Source organism: Musa acuminata, chromosome BXJ1-8 (genome assembly GCF_036884655.1).
Source record: "Musa acuminata AAA Group cultivar baxijiao chromosome BXJ1-8, Cavendish_Baxijiao_AAA, whole genome shotgun sequence".
NCBI lineage: Eukaryota > Viridiplantae > Streptophyta > Magnoliopsida > Zingiberales > Musaceae > Musa > Musa acuminata.
Genome location: NC_088334.1, coordinates 37,992,444 through 38,019,037, shown reverse-complemented (window position 1 = coordinate 38,019,037; position 26,594 = coordinate 37,992,444). Strand labels below are relative to the sequence as shown.

At 37.5% G+C, this 26,594-nt stretch overlaps 3 protein-coding genes across 5 annotated transcripts; all 3 read right to left on the bottom strand.

Annotated features, from left to right (window-relative positions):
- Window positions 1-527: 527 nt before the first annotated feature.
- LOC103994770 (protein PHYTOCHROME-DEPENDENT LATE-FLOWERING) lies at window positions 528-11,433 on the bottom strand. Of its 3 annotated transcripts, none has more exons than XM_018830926.2 (12): window positions 11,044-11,433; window positions 10,439-10,484; window positions 10,290-10,357; window positions 10,084-10,161; window positions 8,575-8,655; window positions 4,856-5,014; window positions 4,675-4,773; window positions 3,365-4,602; window positions 2,716-2,936; window positions 2,494-2,606; window positions 2,366-2,404; window positions 528-2,270 (listed from the first exon to the last, which is right to left on the bottom strand). In XM_018830926.2, the coding sequence occupies exons 1-12, from the start codon at window positions 11,182-11,184 to the stop codon at window positions 879-881; spliced, it is 3,675 nt and encodes a 1,224-aa protein (XP_018686471.2). In that variant the 5' UTR covers window positions 11,185-11,433; the 3' UTR covers window positions 528-878. The 3 variants fall into 3 exon arrangements, with proteins under 3 accessions (XP_018686471.2, XP_009413474.2, XP_018686472.2); XM_009415199.3 differs by having other exon boundaries at window positions 10,290-10,354; XM_018830927.2 differs by lacking the exons at window positions 10,084-10,161; window positions 10,290-10,357; window positions 10,439-10,484; window positions 11,044-11,433 and adding an exon at window positions 8,332-8,388 and having other exon boundaries at window positions 8,575-8,634.
- A 935-nt stretch (window positions 11,434-12,368) lies between these two features.
- Window positions 12,369-17,717, bottom strand: LOC135587786 (uncharacterized). The gene is made up of 5 exons (XM_065079542.1): window positions 17,190-17,717; window positions 15,299-15,451; window positions 15,081-15,222; window positions 14,753-14,994; window positions 12,369-12,953 (listed from the first exon to the last, which is right to left on the bottom strand). Exons 1-5 carry the CDS (start codon window positions 17,628-17,630, stop codon window positions 12,747-12,749), a joined length of 1,185 nt encoding a protein of 394 aa, XP_064935614.1. The 5' UTR covers window positions 17,631-17,717; the 3' UTR covers window positions 12,369-12,746.
- Window positions 17,718-18,534: 817 nt separating this feature from the next.
- LOC135589086 (DNA repair protein RAD51 homolog) lies at window positions 18,535-22,145 on the bottom strand. The gene is made up of 9 exons (XM_065081393.1): window positions 21,947-22,145; window positions 20,628-20,772; window positions 20,409-20,519; window positions 20,195-20,286; window positions 19,725-19,819; window positions 19,527-19,640; window positions 19,191-19,320; window positions 18,958-19,079; window positions 18,535-18,879 (listed from the first exon to the last, which is right to left on the bottom strand). Exons 1-9 carry the CDS (start codon window positions 22,040-22,042, stop codon window positions 18,756-18,758), a joined length of 1,029 nt encoding a protein of 342 aa, XP_064937465.1. The 5' UTR covers window positions 22,043-22,145; the 3' UTR covers window positions 18,535-18,755.
- Window positions 22,146-26,594: the final 4,449 nt, after the last annotated feature.

Below are 26,594 nucleotides of genomic sequence, written 5' to 3'. Positions count from 1 at the left end.
ACAAGCATCATAATATATATATATATAATAAATAATATAAAATAAAAAATATCATAATAATAATATATAAAATAAAAATAAAAAATTATGTATCATGTCACATATATTGTCATCACCAACGTGATTTATTTGTAACACACCTGAGCAAAGTTACTGCCCTGCCCGTCTATCACTTCCGCCGGTGAGCTGACAGGCTAGAAAGCTGATGTCAGCACATTCCACGTTCTAATTGCTTGATTAATGACGACAATAGACAACAAATAAAGGCACCAGTTGATCCTCCCTTTCCACCAACTATAGCAGACAAGTTCTCATTTGGTTCACTTACCACTGCCATCAGATGCTTGAAGATACCATCTGGCTCTGATGTTTCGACTGCTCAAAGAGCAAGAAGCATAACACGGTTAAAATTGCTCTTTTAGAACATTAGCAACAAGAAAATGTTTTGCACATCAGCCAACCACAGGAAGTACATTCTTCATGTGCATTCTTATCCCATGAACAAATGAAGGTTTTGCAGCTCTACCTAATGCATTCCCACAAATCAGTTGATTGATTGCAAGAATGACATTATCTTTGCTTACAAATATAAAAGAATGTCATAAAACATACTTAAATGTACACACATTGAATAACAAATCAGAGTTTCACATCCTATAAAATTTGTGCCATGACTTGAAAGATTATTTACATGCAGTTTGAAGAGGTTGCAACCTACTATCCAAAGTGCTGAGTTAACCACTGATCGAACCCCACATCCGTTCTCACAAAGATTATGCCTGGACTGAAGGTTGAGGTTGAGTCAATTAATCATGAAGGTCATCAATCCATGCATACTCCCATTTGTACCAACTGAAATATGGCTGGCTGAACCAGCTTTATTTACACCTTGAAGCTGATCCATGGGGGGAGCTTGTGATGCTACCAACAGACCCATGCGTTTGCGAGCTCAACTGGGGGCTAGCAGGTCCAGCCACTGGATTACCACTGTTATTAGTAGGCTGAAATGCACCAGAGCTTAACTGCTGGGGACTCATTGCAGTCTGTTGGCTCAGTTGTTGAGGGCTGATATGCTGATGCTGCATCACCATCACTGATGGGGAACCCACCATTGGCGGAGAGCCAACCTGTGGCTGTTGCAATGGAGAGCTTACTTGTTGCATTTGGTGCTGCTGCTGTTGCTGTAATTGTTGGTGCTGAAGCTGCTGCTGAGGATTTAGGTAAAAATTCGCTCCAGATAATTTAGGAGGACCCATAGGCAGCATTGCATTCAGTTGTAAAGAGCTCAAATTTGCTCGGTTAAGTGCACCCAGCACAGGCAGGCCTGCTGAGCTGGGAAGCATCTGGTTGGTATTTCCTGGTATACCAGCAATCCCAGACTGACCATATGGCCCTGCTCTATTTTGCTGTGCCATCCTCAGCTTTATTGCCACTGCAGCAGTAGCAGCTTGAGCATGTGAAAGAGAACTTGGACGAAGACCTGGACTGAAATTGGACGCAGATGCAAGGTTCATCTCGTGAGGACTAATGTTGCCTGAGCCCGAAATAGACCCTGTAGGGGAAGATACACCATGTGGGCCACCAATGCCTAAGACATTGCTCAGACCAAGACTCATCACATTGTTTCCCACATTTCCCATGCTAATATTTTGATTAATCCCCAACATCACCTTCCTTGAAATCTGTGGCTGCTGTTGCTGTCCTGCCTGCTGCTGCAGCATCTGTAGCTGCAATGGTGATGGCTTTACCATCTGATTAGTGCTCATTGGCAGATTTGATGTCTGATTCATTATCTGAGAGAGTGGATTCGTAGTGAGCGGTGGAGAGGATGTGTGAACATGAGTGAATGGAAGTTTTTGTTGTTGTTGCAACCGTGATTGTGTGGTGGGCTGCAGCTGCTGTTGTTGCCATGGTGGTTGTTGCTGCTGCTGTTGAAACAAATATTGATCAACTTGCTGCATCCTGGTCGGTATAGCAGTCCCTGGAATATAACCTTGTGATATCCCCAATGCCTGGCTGTTGTTTACAGATGTCAGCATCCTTGCATGGTTGGAAGGGTTCTGGGAAACATTCATAGGCACCATGCCATTGGCCATAGCTGGGGCAGCTACTTGCAGTGGCTGACCAGTAGCTAATTCTGGTTGTTTCATTTGAGATGCAGTGTTATCTAGTAACATTCCTGAAACTGGGGCCAATTTGTTTGGAGCAACCATGCGGATTGGTATTGGTCGTATTTGATCATCAGTTTTCTGATATCCATCACGCTCCATCTGAATAATATGAAACACATAAAGGGAGTTCAAACAGGGTCAATTGACTAGACAATTAGATATTTCGACCTGTAAATCTTGCTTGAAATACTTACCAGTAGACCAAACTGTGCTGCAAGCAGATCTGCATGGTGCTGATAAAAATACCAATATATGAGATCAGAAAATAATTCAATCCAAATATGCTAAAATTGGTAGTAGGGTTCAGTGAAAAGGAACTCACATTTGTGGGTAATGTCAGTTGGTAATCGTGAATAACAGAATCATCCATAAATCCATACTGCATTGATACTGTGCCATCAAAGGGCTTCTCAGTCATTAACAACCTCGTAGGGACTGGAAAGAAGGAAGAGTTGCATATCAGCGGACTAATAACCCAGTTGTCAACTAACAATGTTTTACAGGTTTATATCTTTCAGGGAAAAAAGCTTTAAGCAGGGTTAACCTTGATACATCTCTTCATTGCGCATGAAGCTCATTGATCTGGCCTTACAGGTAGTAGTTGACCCACCAATTAGAGACCTCGACATGGGTTTTGTGTGGTCTGTGTAGTCCTCACAATTGAATGAATCAGAGAGATAAAATGCAAGTTGCTGAGTAGAATACTGTACTGTTTCCCTTGCAGAATAATGATCAACTTTGTTCTTCTTGACATTGAGTTGGTGTCTGATACCAAAACAAAAAGATTAGCAATGACCAGCTTGCTGACATTGATAGTTTTACCCATTCATGTAAACCAAAATGTTCTAAAATGATGCTGTTCCTAAAATTTACAATTATAGAATATGCTGACAAGAACTAGCACATCGAGAGATGGAGAATGTTTACACTTATGCATCAGTCACTTCCCAAGTGACAAACTATAATCATCATTATATGTTTGATGATTCTCAGTGTGCTCAATAAATTCTCTCCTCTCTATCTACAATATACATCTATACAAGGAACAAAGAAACAATACAGACTGCAGACGTCAAAGAGAACCATATATTAAATAGGATGCTGCGGTAGAATGCTATAAAAAAGCAATTTTTCACTAGAAAAAGCAGGAAGACAACTATTGCATAAACAATCACTACAGATTATAAACATACCTCTGGGCCACCACACCAATTTTCACAAATCGCTCAAGAATGACTTGATCTCCCATAGGAGCAGCTGCAGTTGATGGGCTGTTAGCAGCTAGTGGCACATTCATATTACTAACACTGGCATTAGTGATTGCTGTTAACTTATCCTTTTGCACACCCAAAACAGAAACAGTTCTAACACCACTGAACTGTCCAGCTAAAGAACCAGATGAGATCTCCCCCAATTTTGAGGACATCGGTGACTGTACCATAGGCCCAGAAGGGACTCGTGGACTGGGCACTGATATCCTTCTTTGATGCACATCGTCCTTTACAATGTCCTCAGTTATTGGTCGGCCATTCTGCCACTCTACAGCAGTTGGAGGATGGTTTCTCATAGATGAGTGCTGTCGCAAATGCTGTGCTCGTAACTGCTGCAGATCAAGAACACTGTTATCTGAGTCCAGTGTCGGCAGAGCCTCTTTAGGCCTCTCAGTCCCTTGCCTGTCTAAATGTTCTTCATTAGCACCATATCTCAAACCTTGTTGATTGAAGAAAGGTGCTCCAGGTTCATTATTAGGTACATTATTCATCACAGACAAAGTATGTCTTTGACCACCCCAAGTAGAAGAGTGCTGAATTCCCTTTATGTCTGGATGTGAATGTGGAAGTTGGTTTTTCCATTGCATATCTGTGCCAGTAAGGCCAACCAATGGAGGCCCTGTTTGCTGTTGCTGCTGGATGTCATCTAGTCTTACTGGTGTCTGCTTTGGTCTCTTCATGGCCGCTAAAGGTGTCAACTGGGCATCTGGGTTCTCCCTCTTCAAAGAACTAGCAGAGTTACTGCCAGCTGTGTCAGCATAAGAGCTTATCATGTTCTGAGCCAAGGAAATTTTTGCATTAACTCCAGAAAAGTTGCTTGGAAGTCCAGCTGCACGATCCTCTGCAATAGCAGATGAGTTGATAGCTGGTTGAAGCTTGAACTCGGAATGCAGAGGCAAAGTTTGTCTGGTGGCTTCATGTCCAACATTGTTACGTCTGAAGGATGGAACCCCACTTGATCCATGTTGCATGGAAATATTCTCATAAACTTGTTGAAGTGATGCATTGCACACTGAAGTTCCCGCACCTCCCTGTCCACAGTTAGGATTCCCAGGTTTCCTATCAGTGCAAATACTTTTCCCAAGGTTTTGGTTATTGGCTGTAACAGTCACCTCAGCAATTTGCTGCAGTTTCCTCTTTCTTCCAAAACTAAGATTCAGCTGCAAAAAATTATTGAGAATAGATAATGGATGTGTTTCATTGCTAAAGTAATTTAAGGAAATTCAAAATACCTTGGTAGCACTAGGGTCTTTACAAAGCCTATCCAACATTGGTGTAGGGTCTAAACAAAGACGCGGTTGCAGAACTTTGAGAATACGTGCCTCCACTTCCTGTGAAACAAAATCATATCTATCAATTCACAGCTCAGTAGTAAGAATGTTCTCTTAGGTGATACCAAAGAGGAATGCCCACCATTAGGTCACTGTAGGTCCAAGAATCATCAGCTATAAAAGGCATGTCCTTAATGACATTTTCCAGTGACATCCTTAACCGTACTTTACGTAAAACTGGCATGACAAAGGATGTGGTAGCAGTTCCTTGTTCAGATATGTGATCTCTATAATCCCGTACCTGCATAAAGGAATAACTGTCTTAGCACAAATCAGGAAGAAACAGTTAAAAATAATTTAATCATAGGGCATGTTTGGCATCAACTATTTTTGTTGATTTACTTCTCTAGAGAATAAAACAGGAAACAACTCATTGGTGGTCATGTTTACGCTTGTCGTTCTTCAAAAGCACATTAAAAAGTTTGGAAAATTGGGAAGAATGACTTTCTTATAAGTTACAAAACAGAAGATATTCCATCCATATTGGGTAATTGTTCATTAAATGACTCATCTGTTTTGATGGGTTGTAGTAAGTTGCATGACAATATGGAGTTTGATTAGCTCAGCTATAATTCCTAATTAGGTTTAGTCATAATTCCACAAATTTATCTCAGCCATGAACTACTCACTGGATGGCCATGTACCATACAGATGCAGTATTGTCAAAGACACAAGGGGCCAAAAGGTACTACGATTCCAAACTCTCACCAATGTTAATATATAATTAGGAATAACGATGATCATTAAATAAAAATTACACAATAAATGAGTTTCATATCATTTCATATTCGAAAGATTACCACTAAAACATCAAATTACACAAGATTATCCATCTATAAAGAATTAAAGAACTCACTGGTTAACCACTATTAACGAGTTACCCATTATAATAAAAAGTTAGCATCACTGTTATCAACAATATTTAACTATTATTGACAAGAGTTAACAGTGAGAACAAAAAATTAACAGCGAAGCTATACCGATAGAGTGTAGAGGCGACAGAGAAGAGGGGTGCCATGATGGAAAGGAAAGGTGCAGTGGAATCCAGTTGAGCCCAAAGGTGGTGGAGTCTAAAGCTGTCTCTATGACGCGTACGTTCTAGTGCTATCTCTATGGTGATGTTCCTCAATTGGTTGTCGCACACGACGAGAGGACATTGCCAATGATTGACAGGAGGGGTCCTATTTTTTAGGAAGGAGGGGTGGTTGGGGCTACCATGCACCAAAGGGAAGGTACCGCATGAGGTGCTCCGGATGCATGGTGACAGAGGAATGATGACAGCGGAAAGTCAAACACCAAAGAGGGGGTGTTGTCAAGCTCAACAAAGGGATGACAGTAAAGAGTATGCAACACCAGAGAGAAAGAAAGAGAGGTCGTGCGAGTAAAATTGACGACTCATGCGATGAGAAGGTTGGAGTGGTGGCCTCGTGCTTGGTTGAGGCCAGCATAGTTGCAGGGAGGGTGTCGCTGGCCATGGTCGATTGAGGGGCCATGGTTGCGAGGAGGTCATCGTTGGCTACGAAGAAAACATTAGGGCTCGCAATTGAAAGCATGCAAGCCCTAATCAATTAGTTCTTAGAAGATTGAGCTAAATCAATTGACTTAGTCAGGTTGAAATCACATGGTCAAGTTCGAGCATCTTAGTTTGATCTATATCAATTAACTCGATAAGGCTCAAATCAAATTGGAATTGACCTAGGCCAACCTAGGTGAGTACCTGAGCTGCTTAGCGCCCAGGCCCTAGCGCTTGCCTATGTGTCCCGACTCCAATCGCTCGCCCAAGAGTTGATTCGAGGTGCTTAGGCCTCGCGTTGCCTAAACACCTAGGTGACAACCGAGCACCTTTTGATAACACTGTACAAAAGTCATTGTTTTTCACATGGTTCGCATTACCGATCCTTACCAGTGTACCGACCAACTATCGGTACGGTACGTATTGAGTTGTACCAAACGTAACAATGCATGGTGCACTACGGTGTGCCGATGTACCGCCCATACCAGTCCTCTATCGGATCGGTATGTACCGCCCATATCGAGCGGTATATTTCGGTACATCAAACCTTGGTTTTTCATTCAACTCACCATTTATATAATTATACTATGAAATTATGCAAGTCTAGGTTCCACAAGGTTAGCAAGATCAAAGCAATAAGATAATAGTCACTTTAATGGTAGGTCAAGCAACCGATCATATATACATTACTACTTTAGTTTCATATTTTACCTAACATTGAAATATAGGTTTTATTGTTCTAAAAATTAAAAAGAGTGGGGGAGCCAAATAATAATAATAATAATATTAATATTAATATTAATAATAAAATTGATAAAAAAAAGATGACAACATACAGAAAAGAAAAATAACAGAATATTTGGAGGCACAAATCAGTAGCTTTAAACCAAGAACAACTGGTCACTACTTCTAGACCAATAAATACAAAAGAAAGTTCACAAGAAAAGAAACCTGTGTGTGGAGATATTCAAACAATTGACTTCCAGATGATGAGATATTTTGAGTACAAAAACGTTATACTAATTTGTCATAATGTGTATGCTCAAAATAGGTGTTTGTTCTATTGTCTTGTTGCTTGAATGTGCCATTAAGATGCTGTCTATAGCAAAGCTTGTCATTTTCCTTCCTTCTGCAGTCCTCCTAAGTTTAGGTAATTTGGAAAACTATGCTGTGCAAACTGAAACCAGTAACAAAGAGCTTCATCCCCAACAGGTTCTTTTCTTTCTTTTAAGTGTGTCCTCTGATGATAACTTTAACTTGCCTAGGGGTTGAGTACCACAGAGAGATGATGTCAGGATGACACCAGTCATATAAACTCTACCATATCTTCCATGAAATTGTTCAGATCTTAAACTATAGCTGACACATTATTGTTCGGAAAAGTAGAAGATGGTCAAAAAATGGTTTTCTGTCTAGTTTCCAACTTTAGAAATATATCACTTACAAAGACATTATTGTTACATGTAAAACTGAATGGATGGATCCATGTCATCCTTATGATATTATAAGTCAATTCAAAATACAGCAACTGCCAACATAACAAGACAATTAAGTAAATTGTGTTCCTTTATATATGAAAGTTAGTCTCATACATTGTTGTAATAATAAAGCTCATCTTAATAAACTGATTTTAGTTCATTTGTCATTTGAAAAACTTTGGAAGTGTTTAACCCAATAGTTTTCATTCAAATAAATGACTGATTACAGGCTACAGCTGAACCATCTAGCATGCAGAACTGATTAATTTGGCAATGGAAAATGAGCAAAATGACAAAAAAAACACATAGTAAATAGTAATTAACCAGAAAATAAGATAGGGTGTGAATGAGCCAGTCAGTGCCCTTGAGTACATGAAATTGAGGACTATGTTCTCAAACAAACTACTTGGTCTATCACTTCATCAACCAAAATGAAAACAACAATGAACCTAGTTATATAATCTTAAGTCTTAATATAGGAGATACAACATAGCAAACATAAGACAATTATAGGGAAAACAACCAAATTCTTGGAAAAACAACAAAAACCAATGAGGCAGTCAGTACCCTTGAGTACATGAATCTGAGGAACACGTCTTCAAACAAACTTAACTTGATCCATCACTTCGTCAAACCAGAACAAAAACAAGAATAATGAGTCTAGATGATAATCTTAAATCTTAATATAACAGACACCTAGCAAACACCAGGCAACTATAAGGAAAATAATAAACTTCATTAAAGAACAACAAAATCCTGTAAATTTGAAGTATCAGCATGAGTGGTTCAGCAGTGTGAAGTATAGCTGACCTGGCAGACAATGGCCCCATCAAAGTACTTGGTAGGTATATCATCAAGAATATCTCCCGGTAACCACCCTGACTCAATTGCCTCCAAGATGTGATGAACAATTAAAAAAAAAATTAGAGTCGAAGTGAATCAAGATGAAAGAGGATATGAGAATATTTACTTCTCTGACATCTTATACAAAGCAGATAAGGAAGAACAAACTTAAAACTTAAGTGAAATTGGTTGCACCATTATCATAGAAATACAAAGAAATCTTGTGCTGAATATAATATAAAATACAGAAGCTTCAATTTTTTACATTTTCTCTTGTCACTATTATGTTAGTTAGAGGAGGGAGAGTGTTGACTGTGAGAGAGCTCCGAAATTATGTTCCAACAAAATGACACTAAAAATTAAAAGTAAAAAAAGAAATGAGCTCATGATTTGTTAATAAAGAAATTAATTCTTGAGGAATTAAATTAGAAAGAAAAAGTGTTGCAGCATTTTGTGCAAATAATCAAACCAGCATAAATTTTCCACATATATGCACGCATGTGGTATGTATGAAATATTAATAATTTGCACAGCCTAAAACTGAATACTCGAGGTCATTTGTGTCTATAGAAATGACCCACACCAATTTCCAGGACTGTACAATTTTTAAAACTCACAGAAACTAGAACTAGAGATTCAGGCTTTGAATCATTCAAACAATTTATCAGCTTATATAGTTAAATGCAAGACAATATCTCTCACTACTTGGTCCAGGCCGAGCCAAGGTAACCTAATTTCTTTTGTGCAAGCAAAGAATGGTCCAACCTCAAAGCAGAAGATTGCAAAACTGAAAATCTCACATCAATGCAATATTGATTTGGTCACTTCTTAATGGGATTTGACATTTCATCCAGACCGGTAGTGGTACATAATAGTCCGAATGTGAACCGGTATGTGGACTGTCTCTGCTAGGGCAGTCCAGTCCAACCCATTAAAAAGGAAAAGAAAATAAAAACATTTTTCCTAGTCAATTAGCACGATTTTGCCACTGGCACTGGACACCACGTAACTCCCTGCTGCCCGCCATTCACCGCCCACTACTTGTGTGCACCATCAACAGGTATGCTTCTTCTCCTCTTCTTCCTCCTCCTTCCTCTTCGTCCTTCCTCCTCCTCTCCTGCCACCATTCCTTCCTCTTCTCCTTCAATTTTTTCCTCTTTGAAACACTAGTACGTACTAGTATACTATGTGCCAATTCATTGGTACCAACAGGTACATACAAATCTGACCAATGGGTCCGGTACCCAAAACGACATTCCTTCCTTCTTAATACATTTTTCAGTACCTAGTTGAAATATTTGCTCAGCCGACTGTGACATATGAGTCGAGGCCAACAGCTACTAAGCTCACAAAAGATTTTGGTTTTATTGGTACCAGGGCTGCCCATAGTAAAAATTCACTTGATCAAAAGTGAACTAAATGTAAAGACAATTAGAACCTCATAAACAACTTCATATTTGCAGAGTTCATACTTACAGAAAAAAGTGTCTCCGATGCCTTATCATATGGATGCAATGGCTTAACATCTTGAAGCAGAGTCTGGCAATTCTCTATCTGACATATTGAAATTATGTTAGGATAATAACGACTGTAATAAATGAATCTGTTGTAAATAATCGGACAAATGGCAAATATTAACACATTAAGATCCAGAAGATGTGTAATTCATAATTTCAACAAACCTCGGTTGGTTTCCCGATGGAGTATCCCTTTGGATAAAGGTTCAAGGTAAAAGAAACCTCATGCTCTGCTACAGTATTGAAACAAAGAAGGATGTAACTCACTAGAGCTGAATTTTGTGTTGATGATTTGCAACAATAATCACAGTTACCTCGAAATACGTCACCGGTGTCATTTGCAGCCTCGGTATCATCAACCTACGGGATAAGATATTTTAGGCAAAGGAAGAAAAGACCTAATATTTCTTTCCATCATACAATAGTAATTCTGAAAAGATCTACACGATCACCAAAACACAAAATTCAATAGAACATTAGGAGAATTTCTCTCCAGATAACAGAAAAAGAACAACTGATAGCCAGAACAGAGTAAGGGAATAAGTAGTTTTTGCATGCACACACGAAGTGTACGCCAGACCAGAAAGTCGTCGTATATAAAAATGCAACTCAAACAACTCGTGATACCATCCAACAAAACAACAAATTTCGACCATGTTGGATGCCAGATACTATCCGGTTCAAAGTGCTCTAGGTCAGAACCAGAAAACTTCCTAAAGAATTTCAAAATTCCAAGCGATTACCAAACGCAATTCACAAAAAACAGCAAACTTCACGACAAACAGCATCCAAAAACCTATCTTTCTCCAATAATGCCCTCCAAAGCAAATCAAGAATTAAAGAATCACCCAATCTTCGCCAGAAATAAGAGAATGATCAAAAGACACCGGCCAAAGCGCAAAAGAACAAAGAGACGAACCTCGCGCTTCGACCCAGCTCCGACGAGAACGCCAGAGCTCTCCTTGGATTCCTCGCCGGATGGGCCGGTCTCCTCTTGCACCAAGATCGGCTTCGGCCGGAACCGCTTCCCGGACTTCGATAGTCTGAAGGATATACCCATCTCCCTCCTCCTCCTCCTCCTCCGCCACCAGCGGTCCCTTCCTTACCGGGCCACGGATCTCCACTCCGAGCAGAAGGCAGCGATCGGAAAACCTCAATGAACCCTCTCTCAAAGAGCACCACTTGGTTGAAGTCAATCAAGACTTTTGGTTCTCCTCCTCCTCCTCCTCATGTAAACCTTCTTCCCTCTGCCTCTGCCTTTGCCCCTCTGCCTTCGCCTTTCCCTCCCTCGGGATGTCGTCTCCAAATAGTATCAGAAAACACGGAAACGACGAAAGAGCGCGTGCGATATATATATATATATATATATATATATATATATATATATATATATATATATATATATATATATATATATATATATATATATATATATATATATATATATATATATATATATATATATATATATATATATATATATATATATATTTATATTTATATTTATATTTATATTTATATTTATATTTATATAATATATGTGATATATGATGTGGCATTGACATGGAGTAGGAAATGGCTACTATTTGGCAGAGATGTGATACCAATGCATCAAAAAACCTATTAAGACTTGCCTTTTGTTATCATGCATTGTATTTTAATCACTAGAATTTTTAGAGATAATCTAATTTTTATTGTTTATATAATATATTCTTTTAATATTATCCTCAAATACCTGAAATAGTCTTCCCCTCTCATGCGTCCCTTGGATTCTTGATGATTGGATCATTTAATGGGGACTTGATGTGGTAATCGAGATTTCCCAGGGGGTCTGATCTTGAACAAATCTGCATGGAATTAATTCATCTCATGTCCTTGGAATACGATCTAAAAGTCATGTTCTTTTATGCACCTTTATTTTTGTTATCTCATGGATACAATATCTCTACGAATCCATAGTATCACACTTTTAATTCATTATCATCATCATCCCTTCTCTTCCACATGTATTAGATCCTCATAGAACACACTTGGCATCAATTGTATTTTTGGTAATAGAGGAACCTAAAGTCTAAGAAAGAACTCAATGATAAGGAAATAGATCCCAAAAAGTTGATGGATCTTATTTATTTCTGTAGGAACCAATAGCATATTTGAGGATGAAATAAAAAGCATGGGACACAGTTCCATGAATCTTGGAATCTTTACCAATTTGGCAATGTAATTTTGTGTTGCACAATACCATTAACAAAATTCATACTCCATTCCTCCATGATATTTCATAAAAGATGGAAAAGTTTTCATCCACTGCACTACGTTTCTCAACAGAAATAAAAACAATTCAATGATTGAACCACAAAATCAGACGATACTCCTCTCACTTGGGAAGAGCATATAGCAGTTCTAAAATTACAATCCTAATGAACAAGTAGTTCGATAAAACAGGGGGATGACTGCATAGATTTTACACCCTGAGCATATAGCGGGGTATGAGACATTCCTAATGAACAAGTAGTTTGATAAAACAAGGGGATGACTGCATAGATTTGCTCTCTTTTCTTCAGCAGCTTGAAATACTATGCTTAAGGTAATCTCACAAGCAGTAAGTAATTGCTCCAAAGTTTAGAGGTAGAGTTGAATAAGCTCATCACTCACAACGGAAGGTGTAAGAACACCGAGATCAGTGAAAAGCAGCGTGAGGTACTGAGGTGGGGTGTAATCCCTCGCAGATGTTTCAACCTCAACCCCTGATGGGATGGGAACACCAAAGTCTATCGGGTGAAGTGCAGGTTCCAGGTCCTTCTGGTCCAATGGATATAGGCGCGCAAACTGCAATCATCACAACAGCAAAGCACAAATTCACTAATTCTTTTGACACCTTTCATGAAAGGCAGGTTCTGGTTTAACTTCAACAACAAATGAAAAAGAACACAACCATGCATCTCGTGTGGAAAATAAACCTGACGAAACAAAATACCAAACATTAAAAATCTTCAGAAAGGTAATTTATGCTGTCTGGGGAATTGAAAGAAAGCTAGACATTACATTTTTTACTTTCCAAAAAAATCCAGTCATTGTATAATCGCCAGATTTAATAGACATGGATCCTTATTTCATGTGGTTTAGCATTACAGAAGTGTCATTTCATTTTAACTCCTTTGTCAGTACAAACAGAACTTGGTAGATACCCCCCTTACACTCTAAAGCTAACTGATGCTTCCATACCCTGTAAACTAGTAGGTTTGACTAATCTAATTTTATATTCAATTAGAGAAGAATAAAAGTACAATTAGCAACAACAACAATAAAATTGTAAATCCCAATTATTTGGAGTTGTCTACATGGTTCTTTTGCCATCATCGAAATATGTACAAAGTCTTTATTTATAATTTCTAGTAAGATTTTTTTCAGTTTTTCTATGTTTCTCATACCATTAATATTAATTATTTCGTCACTTTGAACTACCGCATTCATAGGTTTCCTCAGCATATAGTCATATCATTTTAAACAATTCTATCTCATCTTAAACTCTAAATTCCACACATCTATCTCAACATTCTAATCTCAGTAATAAAAATTTTTTGTATATGTTATTTTTTAATCTCACAACTGTCTTATAATTTTTTTTTAATCATAAAGGTATACAAAAAAAACCCCTGACGCCCCTTCTCAGTTTAACCATCCTGTTTTATAATTAACAACAGCGGAAGACAAAAGGAGTTATCGGGCTTAAACCTGTTAGAGTAAACCAACTTCCACTAGGTGTGTGTCATAATTTTCTTCACTAAATTATACTCCCTTTACACCCTTCATTTGTACCACAAAATAAAAAGGGTGATCGGCGCCTTAGTTCAACACTATAAGTTCAATATAGACTTCACAAATGTTTAGAGAAATCAGTAACACCAGACATTAAATCATGCGAGTAAGAGCATCAAGTTGGCTGTCTCAAAACCATCTTACAAATCTAATTACTTGGACATGAAGAATTGTAACATATCCAATGATCTAGAGGATAAAGGCATAGAAACAACTTTTCCTGTATTCCCTTGTACTAAGCAGGAAAATGACAGCCACAGGTTACACCCTATATGTTGATCACTCCATCATGCAGCAGATGTTGAACATAAATGATTAGATAAATCATCAATTCTTCCTAAATTTTTTATTGAATCATTCAAGTAATGCTATACATTTTATGTACAACATTTTGTACTGCTCTGGTAACTCAATGATGAAAAGTAGGGGAAAAAAAGAATTAAAACGTAACACCGAAAAAAGCAGGCTAGGACTAGGTTTTATACTAGACTAGAGCTTTACACATGAAGTTACGATAAAAGGATTTGTTCCCACATAGCCTCACGGTAGACCCTATTCACCATAGCCTCACATTACAAGAATTTAACAAGTAAGCAAGAACATAAGATGTGGTTTCCATTTCTAATTCTGGATGGTTAGCTCTGTCTTGCCTGTATCTGCCATCAAAGTTGGACAAGGTGCAGTTGTTGGAAAAAACATTTTTGTAAGTAAATAAAGATGACAGAAAGCCTATGTTGGGTTCATCTTTGAGTTTGCAAACTACTGGTCATAAAAATTGCAGACATAGTAGATCAAGGTGAAAATTAGACCTTGTAACTTTCAGCAGCTACATAAACAGGTTTGTTCATGCTATGAGCGACTAATGCAGTTTGATATGTTCCCATCATGTTGATGATACCTCCGCTTTCAACAACCCCATCAGCTCCAACAAATACCATGTCAACCTCATCCATTGCATAAGCCACTGCAGAATCAATTAGAAGCTTGACAGGAACACCGAGTGCTGCAAGTTCTTTGGATAATCTAAGGCCTGTCTTGTCAGGTCTGCCCTCTGAAACAGAACAAAAACACCAATTATTTTTGTGGAAGTTAATGGTTCCAAAGAATAGACATAGTTGAGGTGCTTCAGACAAGGACCTGTGCAGAAGATTCTGAAGAGTTTTCTATTTGATGCTGCCAGCTTCAAAACTTCCAATACTACTCTTGAAAAACCATGAACTAAAATTGTGCAACCATCAAATACAAAATCCTGTCCAAGCATTGCAATTGTGCGGCGTGCCTAGCAAAGTTCATGCCAAAGTAAATTACTATGGTGCAAGGATGAAAACAGAAACCAACACATGGTTATCATGTACCTTCATGGAGATCTCTCCAAATTTTTCCCCTCGTTCAATCAACCGAAGCTTTGCAGCATGGAAGTCCTCATATTCCACAGCAGAAGTTCGGGTTACATATCGCATGAACAGATCACAACCGGCTGACAATGATATAGAAGTTGTGTCCCAAGACTAAAATACAAACATGTCGGTTAGGTAAACTTCACAGTCAAATAAAGTGACAACATGCATGAATATTTCTCTGGTTACCTATTGCGAACTGAGAAGATAATAAAGTCTATATTACCAAGTCAGTCAACAACAAAAAGAAACCTAGGGCACGATGTCCATTCATATCTCATTCTAAAGCTGTAACTATTCATCTGTCGCATGCAAAAATTCATTCCTGGTTCACCCACATACCACATATATGTAGAATTAGCTAATCAAATTTCCAACCCAATTAAAGCACTAACCCAGTCCAGATATACTAATCCCTTTTCACTTGCCTGAATTCTTTCTCAGCTACATTTGGATACTTTTTGGACACACAAGAACAAATGGAGGGTAGGGTTTGCCAATTTACTACCACAATCGAACAGCTAAAGAAATATTTAGAGTCCATGAAATATGATGTCAAATGATGGCACAAGAACCCTGAAAGAGATCTGGACCAGATCATTGATTATTTCATTAGCTCAGATATATATCTCTGTCAAATTTTAATCTTACCGGACCAGGTTGCCAGAATCACTTTTGCCATTATTCGCATCGGCAGGTTATTTTGAGATAAAGCTTTCATCCTGATAAGGAAACTACTCTAATATGATCACTAATAGCAAATGTCTTCAACTAATTTTGAGCCAAATCCTGATGGCAAATTTCTTCAAATCAGCTTATGCATATCTCAGAAACTATCATGTTCAATGCCCTCTGGTTACTTGTGTTCTTAATTAACAGAACACGACAACAATTTCTTTACATCCCAAATTTTCTATGACTATCAGACTCCCTACAACAAGGCTTTTCTTCAACGAGATCCAAATATTTGATCCTTCCATCTGCAGCTTACGAATCTTCTTTATACAGCAATTTTTCGCCTTAAAATCCCTTTTGTAAGCGTGCCATGCATTCTCCTTTGGTGCTGAACCATGGTAAACTTATTTGCAACTCATCCATCATCTACTCAAAGATGCTAAAGATTAAACAGACAACAATTCTGGGTTGACAATGTTAACTATTGGGATGAACTCATATTAAGTGGAAATTTAGTTGACCTACTTGTTAGACTAGGGGCCCTAGCTTTTATCAATCTATATGACAGTAACCTGATAAAGGATCAATAAGAAAAAATGGCTTGCAAAGCCATTGAGGTGACAGACATATCATATCCAATAAAAATTTTCACTGAGTGAACTGGGATATGCGGAAGAATATGCTACCGGATGATCCAACGAGATAGAAGGTAAGAATATGCCCCAAAAAGAGAGAAAGCGACAACTAAACAGAAGCAAGAAATAGTGAGGTTTTGGATGCTTAAAAACTTTAATCATCATCTAAATTCATGTACAAACATTCATCACTAATTAATTCAGGCCTGTACCCAGTGTAAACAAAAGTAACCAATTCTATTGGAAATCTCAGTAGAATCTCAAAGGTCCAGATAATGCTTATCCCCTCTCAAGCCAAAGTTACGTTCTTTTACAACTAATAAGATATTATTTATGAGTTCCATAATCTATAAAAAAATTTGAATTGGGAATATAAACATAGTAAACAGGCTTCGTGATTACCCCAAAAGGCGAGCGCACTATGGACCAAATCAACCAACTCGACCAAATTCTGTAGCAAAACCCTAAAAAGCGTAGCAAGGTATCGAGAGATGGTTCATAAACTGAAACGAGCAGCTGTGCAATAAAAAAACTCTCACCTTTAGCGTGTCGGAGGCCTTCTTGAGCTCGATCTCGAGCTCCATCATGGTGGTAGCCTCGCAGGAGCGGATGACGGCGGCAAGGGCCATGATGGCGGCGACGGCTTCAGCGAGGTCGGGCTTCTTCCGCCAGTAGTTGAACTCGTCGATAACGCTGAAGGGTTTCGAGGCAGAGAGCGAGACGGCGGCAGAGGCGTGCGGCCTCTCCGTCAGGGCGGTATCGTCTTCGCGATCGACGGCGGCCTGGGCCTGGGCGAGCCAGTCGCTGCTGACGATGGCGTGATGCTCCGCCCGCGTCTGGTAGTAGGCGGAGACCCCGTGGTTAGGATTAGGGTTGAGGTCCATGGTGGAGTCGGGAGATGAGGAAGAAGGGGAGGAGAGGGAGGGGTGTTGGTCGCGAAGGCGCTTGTCGAGAAGGAAAGAAGCGGACCGCCCCCACATCTCCTCCCTCTCTCTCTCTCTCTCTCTCTCTCTCTCTCTCTCTCTCCTCTATACTTGGTTTCCAGTCGTGGAGAGAGAAGAGGAGACGGAGGCAGGCAGCAAAAGGTCTCTAAAGATAGCAACCACGACCTCCACTTACTGATGGTGACGACACTTGTGGCGAGTACGTATTGTTATACTGTCTTCTCAATTATGTTGCGGCAGTCATGTGATTCTAAGGTAATCTATGCTGATAAATATTCAACTAGTTAGCATCTGAATTGTCATTTATGTTGGAGAATTGCTAATGGATTAAATCTATTATTGGTTGTATCAATAATGTATTAATAATCAGGTCTAAGGTGTAGTAAGTGTAAGTTATAAGCTCTAATGTTTATCTTAGCTGCATGTACCAATAAACAATCGGTCCCGTAAATACAACCCCATATCATTCCACAATACTAATGCAAGAGATTATTCCATGCACATAGAATTTTCATCAAAGGTTATTATTCCATGGATCTTAGCATTCCATTGTTTTTATTGTTATGTATATAAGCTTATTGTACAGTAAATTATCAGAGAATAAAATAAAATTTATTTATAATGATATGAACATATAGTTAGAGAAAATAAAACAATGAGTATAATCAATATGAAAAGATATTAAGGAAAACCTGAAACAGTCTTATTAATTATTAAGAATTAACTTAATTAGTATATTTTTCTACATAGTTCGATGATGATAAAGAATTCATATGAAAAGAGTTTGTTGTTGCAGCAGTAAACTGAACCAGTAGTACATGAAGTTTGCACTTGTAGAAGAACACGAACAAGTGGAGCCACTAATAACAAGAAAAGGGCACTGAGACAACATATCTCAAAACAGAGATAGCAAAAAGGAGAATTGAGATGCCCATGCTCAGATTCAAAATTGACGATGTGATAGATATTCATACCCTAGAGTACCATACCTGCATGCTTCCCACATTTACAATCTTGAAGAATCTGTGGCCGTAGGGAAAAAACATATAGGGGATGAAGTTGCTGCTGGTGGCAGAAGAACAGGAATAGATACATGCATTGTACATAGGGTTCTGATGGTTCATCTGAGCATGGACGACAAGATAACTGCTGTTGCACTGGTCAATCTTTTACATCCGTGACACCCTCAGGAGATATCTGAAATCTTGCTTCAGCCTCAGCCAAACATGGGGAACTAATAACTTTGCAAATGCGCTCTTCTCCCCTTCCCTTGCGTAGGGCAAGCCTGGTGCAGCAAAGAGAGAATAAAGATTAAAGCAAGTGAAAGAGATGTGAGAGAGATCAAAGGATGATCTCAAGGCACCTTGTTGTAGAAGCATGTGCCATGATGTTTCCACCGATGGGTTTGATTTGTGGCCCAGCAAATATTGCAGATCCATCCACTTGTGCAACAACTTGATTCGTAATGACCACAGCTACACCAAACTATAACATCCAGGAAAAAACATTTAGGTGTAGGTTTAGAAAAAAGAAGTTATAGTTGCTTCAGCATCTTCGTGTTCTTCTGGTGAAGGATAATGGATTGATAAGCATTACTTCGTCAGCCAACTTCTGAAGGCTCCTAAGAAACTTTGCCAGATGCATTTGCCTAGCTGACAATTCTCCTCTTCCGGAAAAATCTGTTCTGTAAAGAGCTGTAGCACTGTCTACTATCATAAGAGCAAACCTAGAAAAGATTGAAGCTCAATCAGTCTTATCTGACAAAGAACAAACTAAGAGTAGGATAAAAGAAACTATTTTACAAGATTAACTGCCTAACCTAAACAACTTCAAAGTGAAATAACTATTCAAGTCTAGGAAATGGGGGAAAATATTGACCAGCAATAGGAATGATCAAGTAACCGAGATGAAAAAGATTTAGAAGGAACATGCCTTGCCTCAACCATCATTGAAGCTGCTTCCAGCAACAATCTTGACTGATGATCAGTATTATATGCTCTAGCATAAGCTACATTTTCCAGAACATCAGCACCATTTAGTCCAAACCTGCAAAATTTTGAAGTACTCTTGTCTTAAAAGCAAGATTTGGTTGTTGGGATGCTATGATTAACCATGAAGTAATTGTAAAACCTCTCTGCAATTTGGAGGAGTCTTTGTGGCCTGAAGGTACCCTCAGCATCAATATATAGTGCCTTTCCTTCACCGCCACCTTGATCCAACGGGAGCTAGAAACAAATGTAACTAACCAATTATATGAAATAACATTGAAGTCGAGAAATGATACAACAAAATTTTCTCCAAAAATATATAAGCGCTCTAGAAAGCTCTATTTACCCTAGTTTTGACCATCACTTATGCTTTAATTGATGCTTCAACATATGCTAGCGGGTTCCAATGTTACCATGCCTGACATATGAGGCATATGTCAGGCACCACAGCAAAAGTGCAAGTTCACATGGATTGATAAAACATGAGTAACTAAACTAAAAAATACATTTCCAACAAATATATACTAACAAAATTTACCTAAATTGGTAAAAATATATGACTACACTGGAAACTTCTTATTCAAAAGTAACATAACCATGCAGAGAATATACCTGACAAGTGACACAGAGTGTGTGACACAACTGAGTTTTACCACAGCGGAATTCACCATATATTTCAGTAATAGATCCAGTTTCAATACCTCCTGTGCAATATCCACAACAAATTAAGATAGAATATGATATAAAGTAATAATTATTACCGATATGAGAATTTTAATTTGTTCTTGCTACAGAGAAATCCTAGACTTATCAATAGGAAAGTTACCCTCCAAGATCTTATCAAGTTCCCTTGCTCCAGATGTGATCTGAATTATTTCAAGCCGCTGAGCGTGAAGTTGGCTTGCGCTGGTAAAGCCAAGTGGTACCAACTTTGAAGCTGTCAAGAATGGATCCCATAATCAATATTTTTGGGAGATTTAGTCGGTGAATTTTGCAACAGAAATATGCAGTCATAAATCATGCAAGAGTAGATCAAATTACATGCCTGCTTCAATTATCTTGTCAACCTTTGCTTCACTGATCCCTTTAATTTGCAGAAGATCCTTCCTCGGTGAATATACAACAGATTCCACAGTACAGAGCCCAGCATCTTTTAGCTTCTTAACATCTATAGCAGCAATCCCAGATGTCTTCATCACAAAAACACAAGATGAGTCATAAAATCATATAGTGACAGGTAAATGATAGCACCCCACAGGTAAGACTTTTAACTCGTAACGATTGCATTTGCATATACCACAATTTTTCAAATAAGCATAGTTGAGTTGAAAAACTACAGGTGCTGCGATGTTTTGGATACAAAGTTTACCAAAAGAAATCTAGACATAGTTCTTGGGAATACAAATTGAATTTGCCCCCACAGATATTTAGGATTTTGTAACGTCTGAAGGTGGCATACCCTGTAACAAGGACATTGCTAAGACTATATTGTAGGGTAAATCACTTTGAATCTGTCATTCTAGTGCTAAATTTCTTTTGCATTAATTCTATCATCAAGTAATAATTACAAGCTTTAGTAATTGATGAGTTCAAGACTCAATTTACAATCAAGTGCCACATTAGCCAAATATGTAATCACCATTTCTTGCAACATAATCATGCAAATCACACAAGATATGATATGAGGTAGTTTATGAAGTGAAACATTCTAATCATAAAGTTAATAAGACATGATAAAGCATGGCAGTAGGAAAGTATATAATTTGATTTGAGAATAGGCAATACGTTTCAAAGGTATTGGTTGGAATTGACATGTCCTAATCTAGAGTAGGTATACATCGAAGAATCTTGAGCCAGTGTATTCTGAGATTATAGCAGGGGAGAAGATGCAAAGGAGAACTTGTTTTCAGGGTGGTAATAGCAAATTTAGTGGAGTGCTTCCCTGAGGCTCCCTTAGCTGCATCTTTTGCCTCTAGTACACCTTTGTCATGCTTAGCCAGATCATAAAGTAACCCGCTGTAAAAGCCTTATTTTGTTACCAATCCAATAACCCTAATGGATCAGAAAAGAACCTAATAAAGAACGGAGGAAGGGCAGATAACAAAGCACGAAAAATTCCCTAGATTTCCAGATCCCATCCGTTGGCAAACGATAAGGGAGAAACATTAAAGACAAGTTCCTGCAGCTTGAATCAAACAATGCCAGCAAAGACTCGATCAACAAGAAACTTGTGCACGCGACAGCGGAATGGATGTTTCAAGTCGGATTTGGCGAGTCATGATGTTGAAAATACAAGAAAGCCTCGTTCTTGATACGATCAAAGATTCCAAGAAAAGAGGGGGAAATAATGGGGGTTCCTCATACCTGAAGGTGCTCGATGGGGAAAGGTCCGTGCTGGATGTCCTCGGCCTCATCTTGATCCTCCGCCATCTTCTGGTGCCTCTGCGCCGCCGCCGCCATTGCCGTCCCAGCGAGAGAAGAGGGAGGAGGGACGAGGGATTCGAACAATCCTGGAGGCGCCAAAATCCTGTGTTTTGAGACCTACAGGTGAAAGATTTCCTATGAAGCGTGTAGTGTAAATACAAAGCTGAGGCTTCTTCTGGAAGCTACCAGCCCAAGTTATGTGGGCTTGCCTCATTTATGGGGCCCGATAGGCGCACCGAAATCTTTAATTATACAGGAAAATAATCTGTAGTACATACAATTACTTCTTTAAATATATATATATATATATATATAATATAATATCTCCATTCAGACATAAAAAAATATATAATATGGTTTTTATTTTATAGTAATTTAACTCGATCAAGCATTACCCTATTAATGGTCTAAATTTAATCTTACATAAATTTTCATTTAACACGTCCCAACTAATCAATCCAAAATTGTTAATATTTTATAGCTTTATTGTTATTATAATATAAAAATGACGTGCGAAACGCATGAGAGTGGATCTGAACCTATTGAATCTAAACCATCGATCTAAATTATTCAAACCTAAACTAATGACAGTGGATCTAAAATATTCACATCTTTGCACATTTCCGATGTAAAGATTAAACTAATGTTCCATGAAACTATTTCCACAGACATTGTCGCATGTTATGTTAAGTTATTTACATTAACGTTCTCATGCACAAAATTCCATCACAAATCTATGAGTTTGGACTCATGCAATGGACATTTTGGGCTATCCAAAGGGCTACATTTTGAATATTACACCTTTGCTCCTTTGGCCTTGTTGCATGTTACACCTTTTAAGCTGTTAAACGCATCTTCCAAAGCCTGTATTAATTAATTCATAGAGAGGAAGAGTTAACTCAGAAACATGACATGTAAATATGAGGCTGGATACAATCAGTGCATTGATGCTAAAAATAAGTAAGAAGGATCAAGATTTAAGTATGCACCAATTCAATTGATGACTGATATGAACGGTACATTAATGCATCTTAGTATATTGATACATATCATATCAATAATTGATCGATACAATGGTATAAATCAGTCATGCGAGAAGAACAATCAATGTACAAGGCTCCCACGATTAGAATTTGAATTTGGAGAGTTCAATGTGTACTCTTACTGAGATGGATAACATGTCAAATTGAGAGAAATTGAAAGTGCTAATTTTCCTTATGATAGCAATCAAAGATATTGTAAGCATAAGAAAGGATTAATCATGAAATGATTAGAGTATTTTTTACTGTCACCTCCTATTCTCCTCTCTTCCTCTCCTCCTCAGTCGACGACCCTAATTTGAGGCATATAGAGGAAGATCAAGAAGAGTCGACCGCTTCTTGATTACGTGGTGCACATGGAGAGGAAGGTCATGCAATGATTTGAAGCGTGTCTTTATCGCATCTACCATATGGATCATCATTAGAGAGGAGAATAATTCACCTCTTTCATTCATTCCTATATATCTAGGATTTTATAAGGATATATGATCTCCCTAGGTAACAAATCTACTTTGACACGTTCAATTTTTTGTTTTGTAATTTGTTTTGTGGCACGACGACGAAATCTTTTTCTTTTGGGAAATATAGGATTTTATTTTTTTATTCTTCCACTACATATGATGCACTATCTAGTTATCCCAACATCTTTTTGTCAAGTCATTTGTCCTATATTCTGATCATGAGGTTTTGAAGTTCATTAATCTCCAACATAAGCTAAACAAGATCATGCAACTTGGGTAGAGTTCTTACAATCTTATAATTTTACTATCAAGCACAAATCTGGTATTCAAAATATAGTTGCTGATGCATTAGGTAGAAAGCATTCTTTATTATCATGGAAGTCAAAGTGGTTGGATTTGCAACATTTAAATATCTCTTCGAGAATGATATAGATTTCATCTCAAATATGATAGAATTGCAAATCAAGTTCTTTTTAATAATTTTTTCTCTTTGATGGATTTTCTTTTTCGAGCTAATATCTTATGTGTTCCATCTTATTCTTTAAGATAAATAATTTTGGTTAAAGCTTATGGTGGTATTTTGGGAGGACATTTTGGTAAGGATAAGACTCTAGTTCTTGTTTAATCAAATTTCTATTGGACTAAGATGTTCAGAGATGTGGAGAGACTTGTGAAGCAATGCTGAGTGTGTCATTTGGCAAAAACAAGAAGTCAAAAATTCTGATTTATACACTCCATTGTCGATGCCTAGTGCTCCATGGGAGGATGTGAGTCTTGACTTCGTTTTGGGACTGCCAAGAACTCAAAGGAATAAGGATTTTATCATGGTTGTTGTTGATAGATTCTTAAAGATGTCTCATTTTGTTCTGTGCAACAAATCAAATAATGCATCTTATATTGTTGATTTGCACTCTAAGGATATTGTGAGATTGCATGACATTCCAAGAACTATGGTATCTGATCAAGATTCAAAATTTTTTAGTCATTTTTAGAGAACTCTACGGAGGAAGCTAGGTACATCTTTGAATTTTAATAGCCCTCATTATCCACAAACCAATGGACAAACAGAGGTAACGAATAGAAGCTTTAGAAACTTGCTTAGAAGTTATGTCGGTAAGAACATTAAGCCATGGGATCTCAGTCTTTCACAAATTGAGTTTGTCTACAACCGTTCCATGTATCACAACAATGATAAGAGTCCTTTTGTAGTTGTTTATGGTGCTAATCTTGTTAGTTCTTTAGACTTAGTTCCTCATTCTACAACTAAGCAATTTAGTAGAGATGCTAAAGATAGAGATAAATAGATAAAGAAGTTGCATGAGAGTATTAAAGCAACCATTGAGAAGCAAAATAAGAGATACAAGTAAGTTGTCAATAAACACAGAAAGCATGTAAAGCTTAATGAGGGTCATTTAGTTTGAATTCATCCGAGGAATGAGAGGTTTCCACTAGACAAATTTGAAAAATTGAAACCAAAAGCTGATAGTCTATTCAAGGTGCTTAAGAGAATTGGCAAGAACGTTTATGAGATCGAGCTGCTTGGAGATTATGGAGTGTCCCCAATATTCATTGTGATTGATTTAAGTCTTTATCATAATGAAGGAATAAATAAGGACTTAAGGACAAGTCTTTTTCAACCAGAGAAGATTAACACAAGAGTGCCTAATTTCCAACAATAAGCTCGCATAAATTATAATGAATCTATGGTATTCTTTATAGCCCTAATTACTTGTCTCATAGTCTTTAATCCAGATCTCTCAAATGTGACAGCCATAAGCCAAATGAGTTGCAAACCTATTTTTACAAACATGTAATGGCCCAACTTAATTGAATAGCTCATATTGATTACTAAAGAATTAAGGGGCATTGCTTGAGAAGTTGAAAAAGCTCATACTCTTAACTTTCCAACTGATGATGATGGGCAGATTCAAATGAGGAGTTAATTCTAACTTTTTTCATTAATAAGGAATGCATTAAATGGCTTAGTTATCGTGTTTTAGAGTTAAAAATCATCCATAATTTGATTGTATTTGTAGAAACTCTTTAAGTTCTCTTTTAATTATGTGTCTTTTTTGTTTACCACAGAGTGGTAGGTTTCATCTCTGTCTCTCTTGGACATTTTCTTGAGTGGTGAGTCATTTGTTTTTAATTCTGTATCCTTGTTTAGTATCATTTGGGTGGTAAATTTTTTGTATCCTTTTATAATTCTAAACTCGGTGGTGAACTATTTATCGATTTTATGAAAGTATTACCTTAAGTTTGTTTCTCTTAAATCCAAAAAACTTATCCCAGCAAATATAACTATCAACCTTTTAAATTCAATTCCTCATTTTCCTGATATCACAAACACCTTAATATGCATTAAAGACATTCAATTAATCCAAAATCAATTAAATTTTGATTAAATCATCATTAAAATCACTAATTATAATATTAAATAATTTTAATAAAAACTAATTAAATATATTTTACTATTATAAATATCTTTTAATATTTAATATACATGAAATATAAATATTTGATGTCTAATTTTGAATTAATCAATATTAAACACATTAATCATAATATTAAATATATGAATTACTCTCTAATTAAAGAAAGAGAATGCATACTCTTGATTAAAAAGTTTTTCCTCTTAATCCTCTCAAATTAGTCTCGATATAATTCATAAATAGTTGCTTTGTAGAGTCTAAGAGAGTGCAAAGGTGAAAATAAGAAAAATATCATTATTTTGTAGAGTCTAAGAGAGTGCAAATGTAAGAATAAAAAAAAGAATGTGAAAAAAAATGAGTTTGAGGTAGTCTAAGAGAGTGCAGGAGTGAAATGTTGAAATAAGGGAGAGGATAGGTTTAGAAACTCATGCAAAAGAGCTCTAATGGTCAATTTGACCGTTGGAACACTATAGGTCGGTAACAATCGATTTTGATCATTAGCAACCTGTAACAATCGAAATCGATCATTACCGATCTGTGCTAGGTGGTAACAATCGAAGCTAATATATTCAATATTAATTCTGTACCAACCCTTGACATTATCTTTCCGAATTCATATGGCCACTAAATCGATCATTACCGATCTGTGCTAGGT

What these genes read in the sequence shown, in the direction of transcription:
- LOC103994770 (XM_018830926.2), bottom strand. Translation starts at nt 11,184, where the DNA reads ATGGGTATATCCTTCAGACTATCGAAGTCCGGGAAGCGGTTCCGGCCG. An exon ending in ATGGGGCCATTGTCTGCCAG is followed by an intron (nt 5,015 to 8,574) that starts GTCAGCTATACT and finishes TCCTTTATGCAG; the next exon opens with GTACGGGATTATAGAGATCA. An exon ending in ATTGGTGTGGTGGCCCAGAG is followed by an intron (nt 2,937 to 3,364) that starts GTATGTTTATAA and finishes TTTTGGTATCAG; the next exon opens with ACACCAACTCAATGTCAAGA.
- LOC135587786 (XM_065079542.1), bottom strand. Translation starts at nt 17,630, where the DNA reads ATGTGGGGGCGGTCCGCTTCTTTCCTTCTCGACAAGCGCCTTCGCGAC. An exon ending in AGGCCTCCGACACGCTAAAG is followed by an intron (nt 15,452 to 17,189) that starts GTGAGAGTTTTT and finishes TTTGTATTTTAG; the next exon opens with TCTTGGGACACAACTTCTAT. An exon ending in CTTCAGAATCTTCTGCACAG is followed by an intron (nt 14,995 to 15,080) that starts GTCCTTGTCTGA and finishes GTTCTGTTTCAG; the next exon opens with AGGGCAGACCTGACAAGACA.
- LOC135589086 (XM_065081393.1), bottom strand. Translation starts at nt 22,042, where the DNA reads ATGGCGGCGGCGGCGCAGAGGCACCAGAAGATGGCGGAGGATCAAGAT. An exon ending in ACTTGATAAGATCTTGGAGG is followed by an intron (nt 20,287 to 20,408) that starts GTAACTTTCCTA and finishes GATATTGCACAG; the next exon opens with GAGGTATTGAAACTGGATCT. An exon ending in CTCCTCCAAATTGCAGAGAG is followed by an intron (nt 19,641 to 19,724) that starts GTTTTACAATTA and finishes AAAATTTTGCAG; the next exon opens with GTTTGGACTAAATGGTGCTG.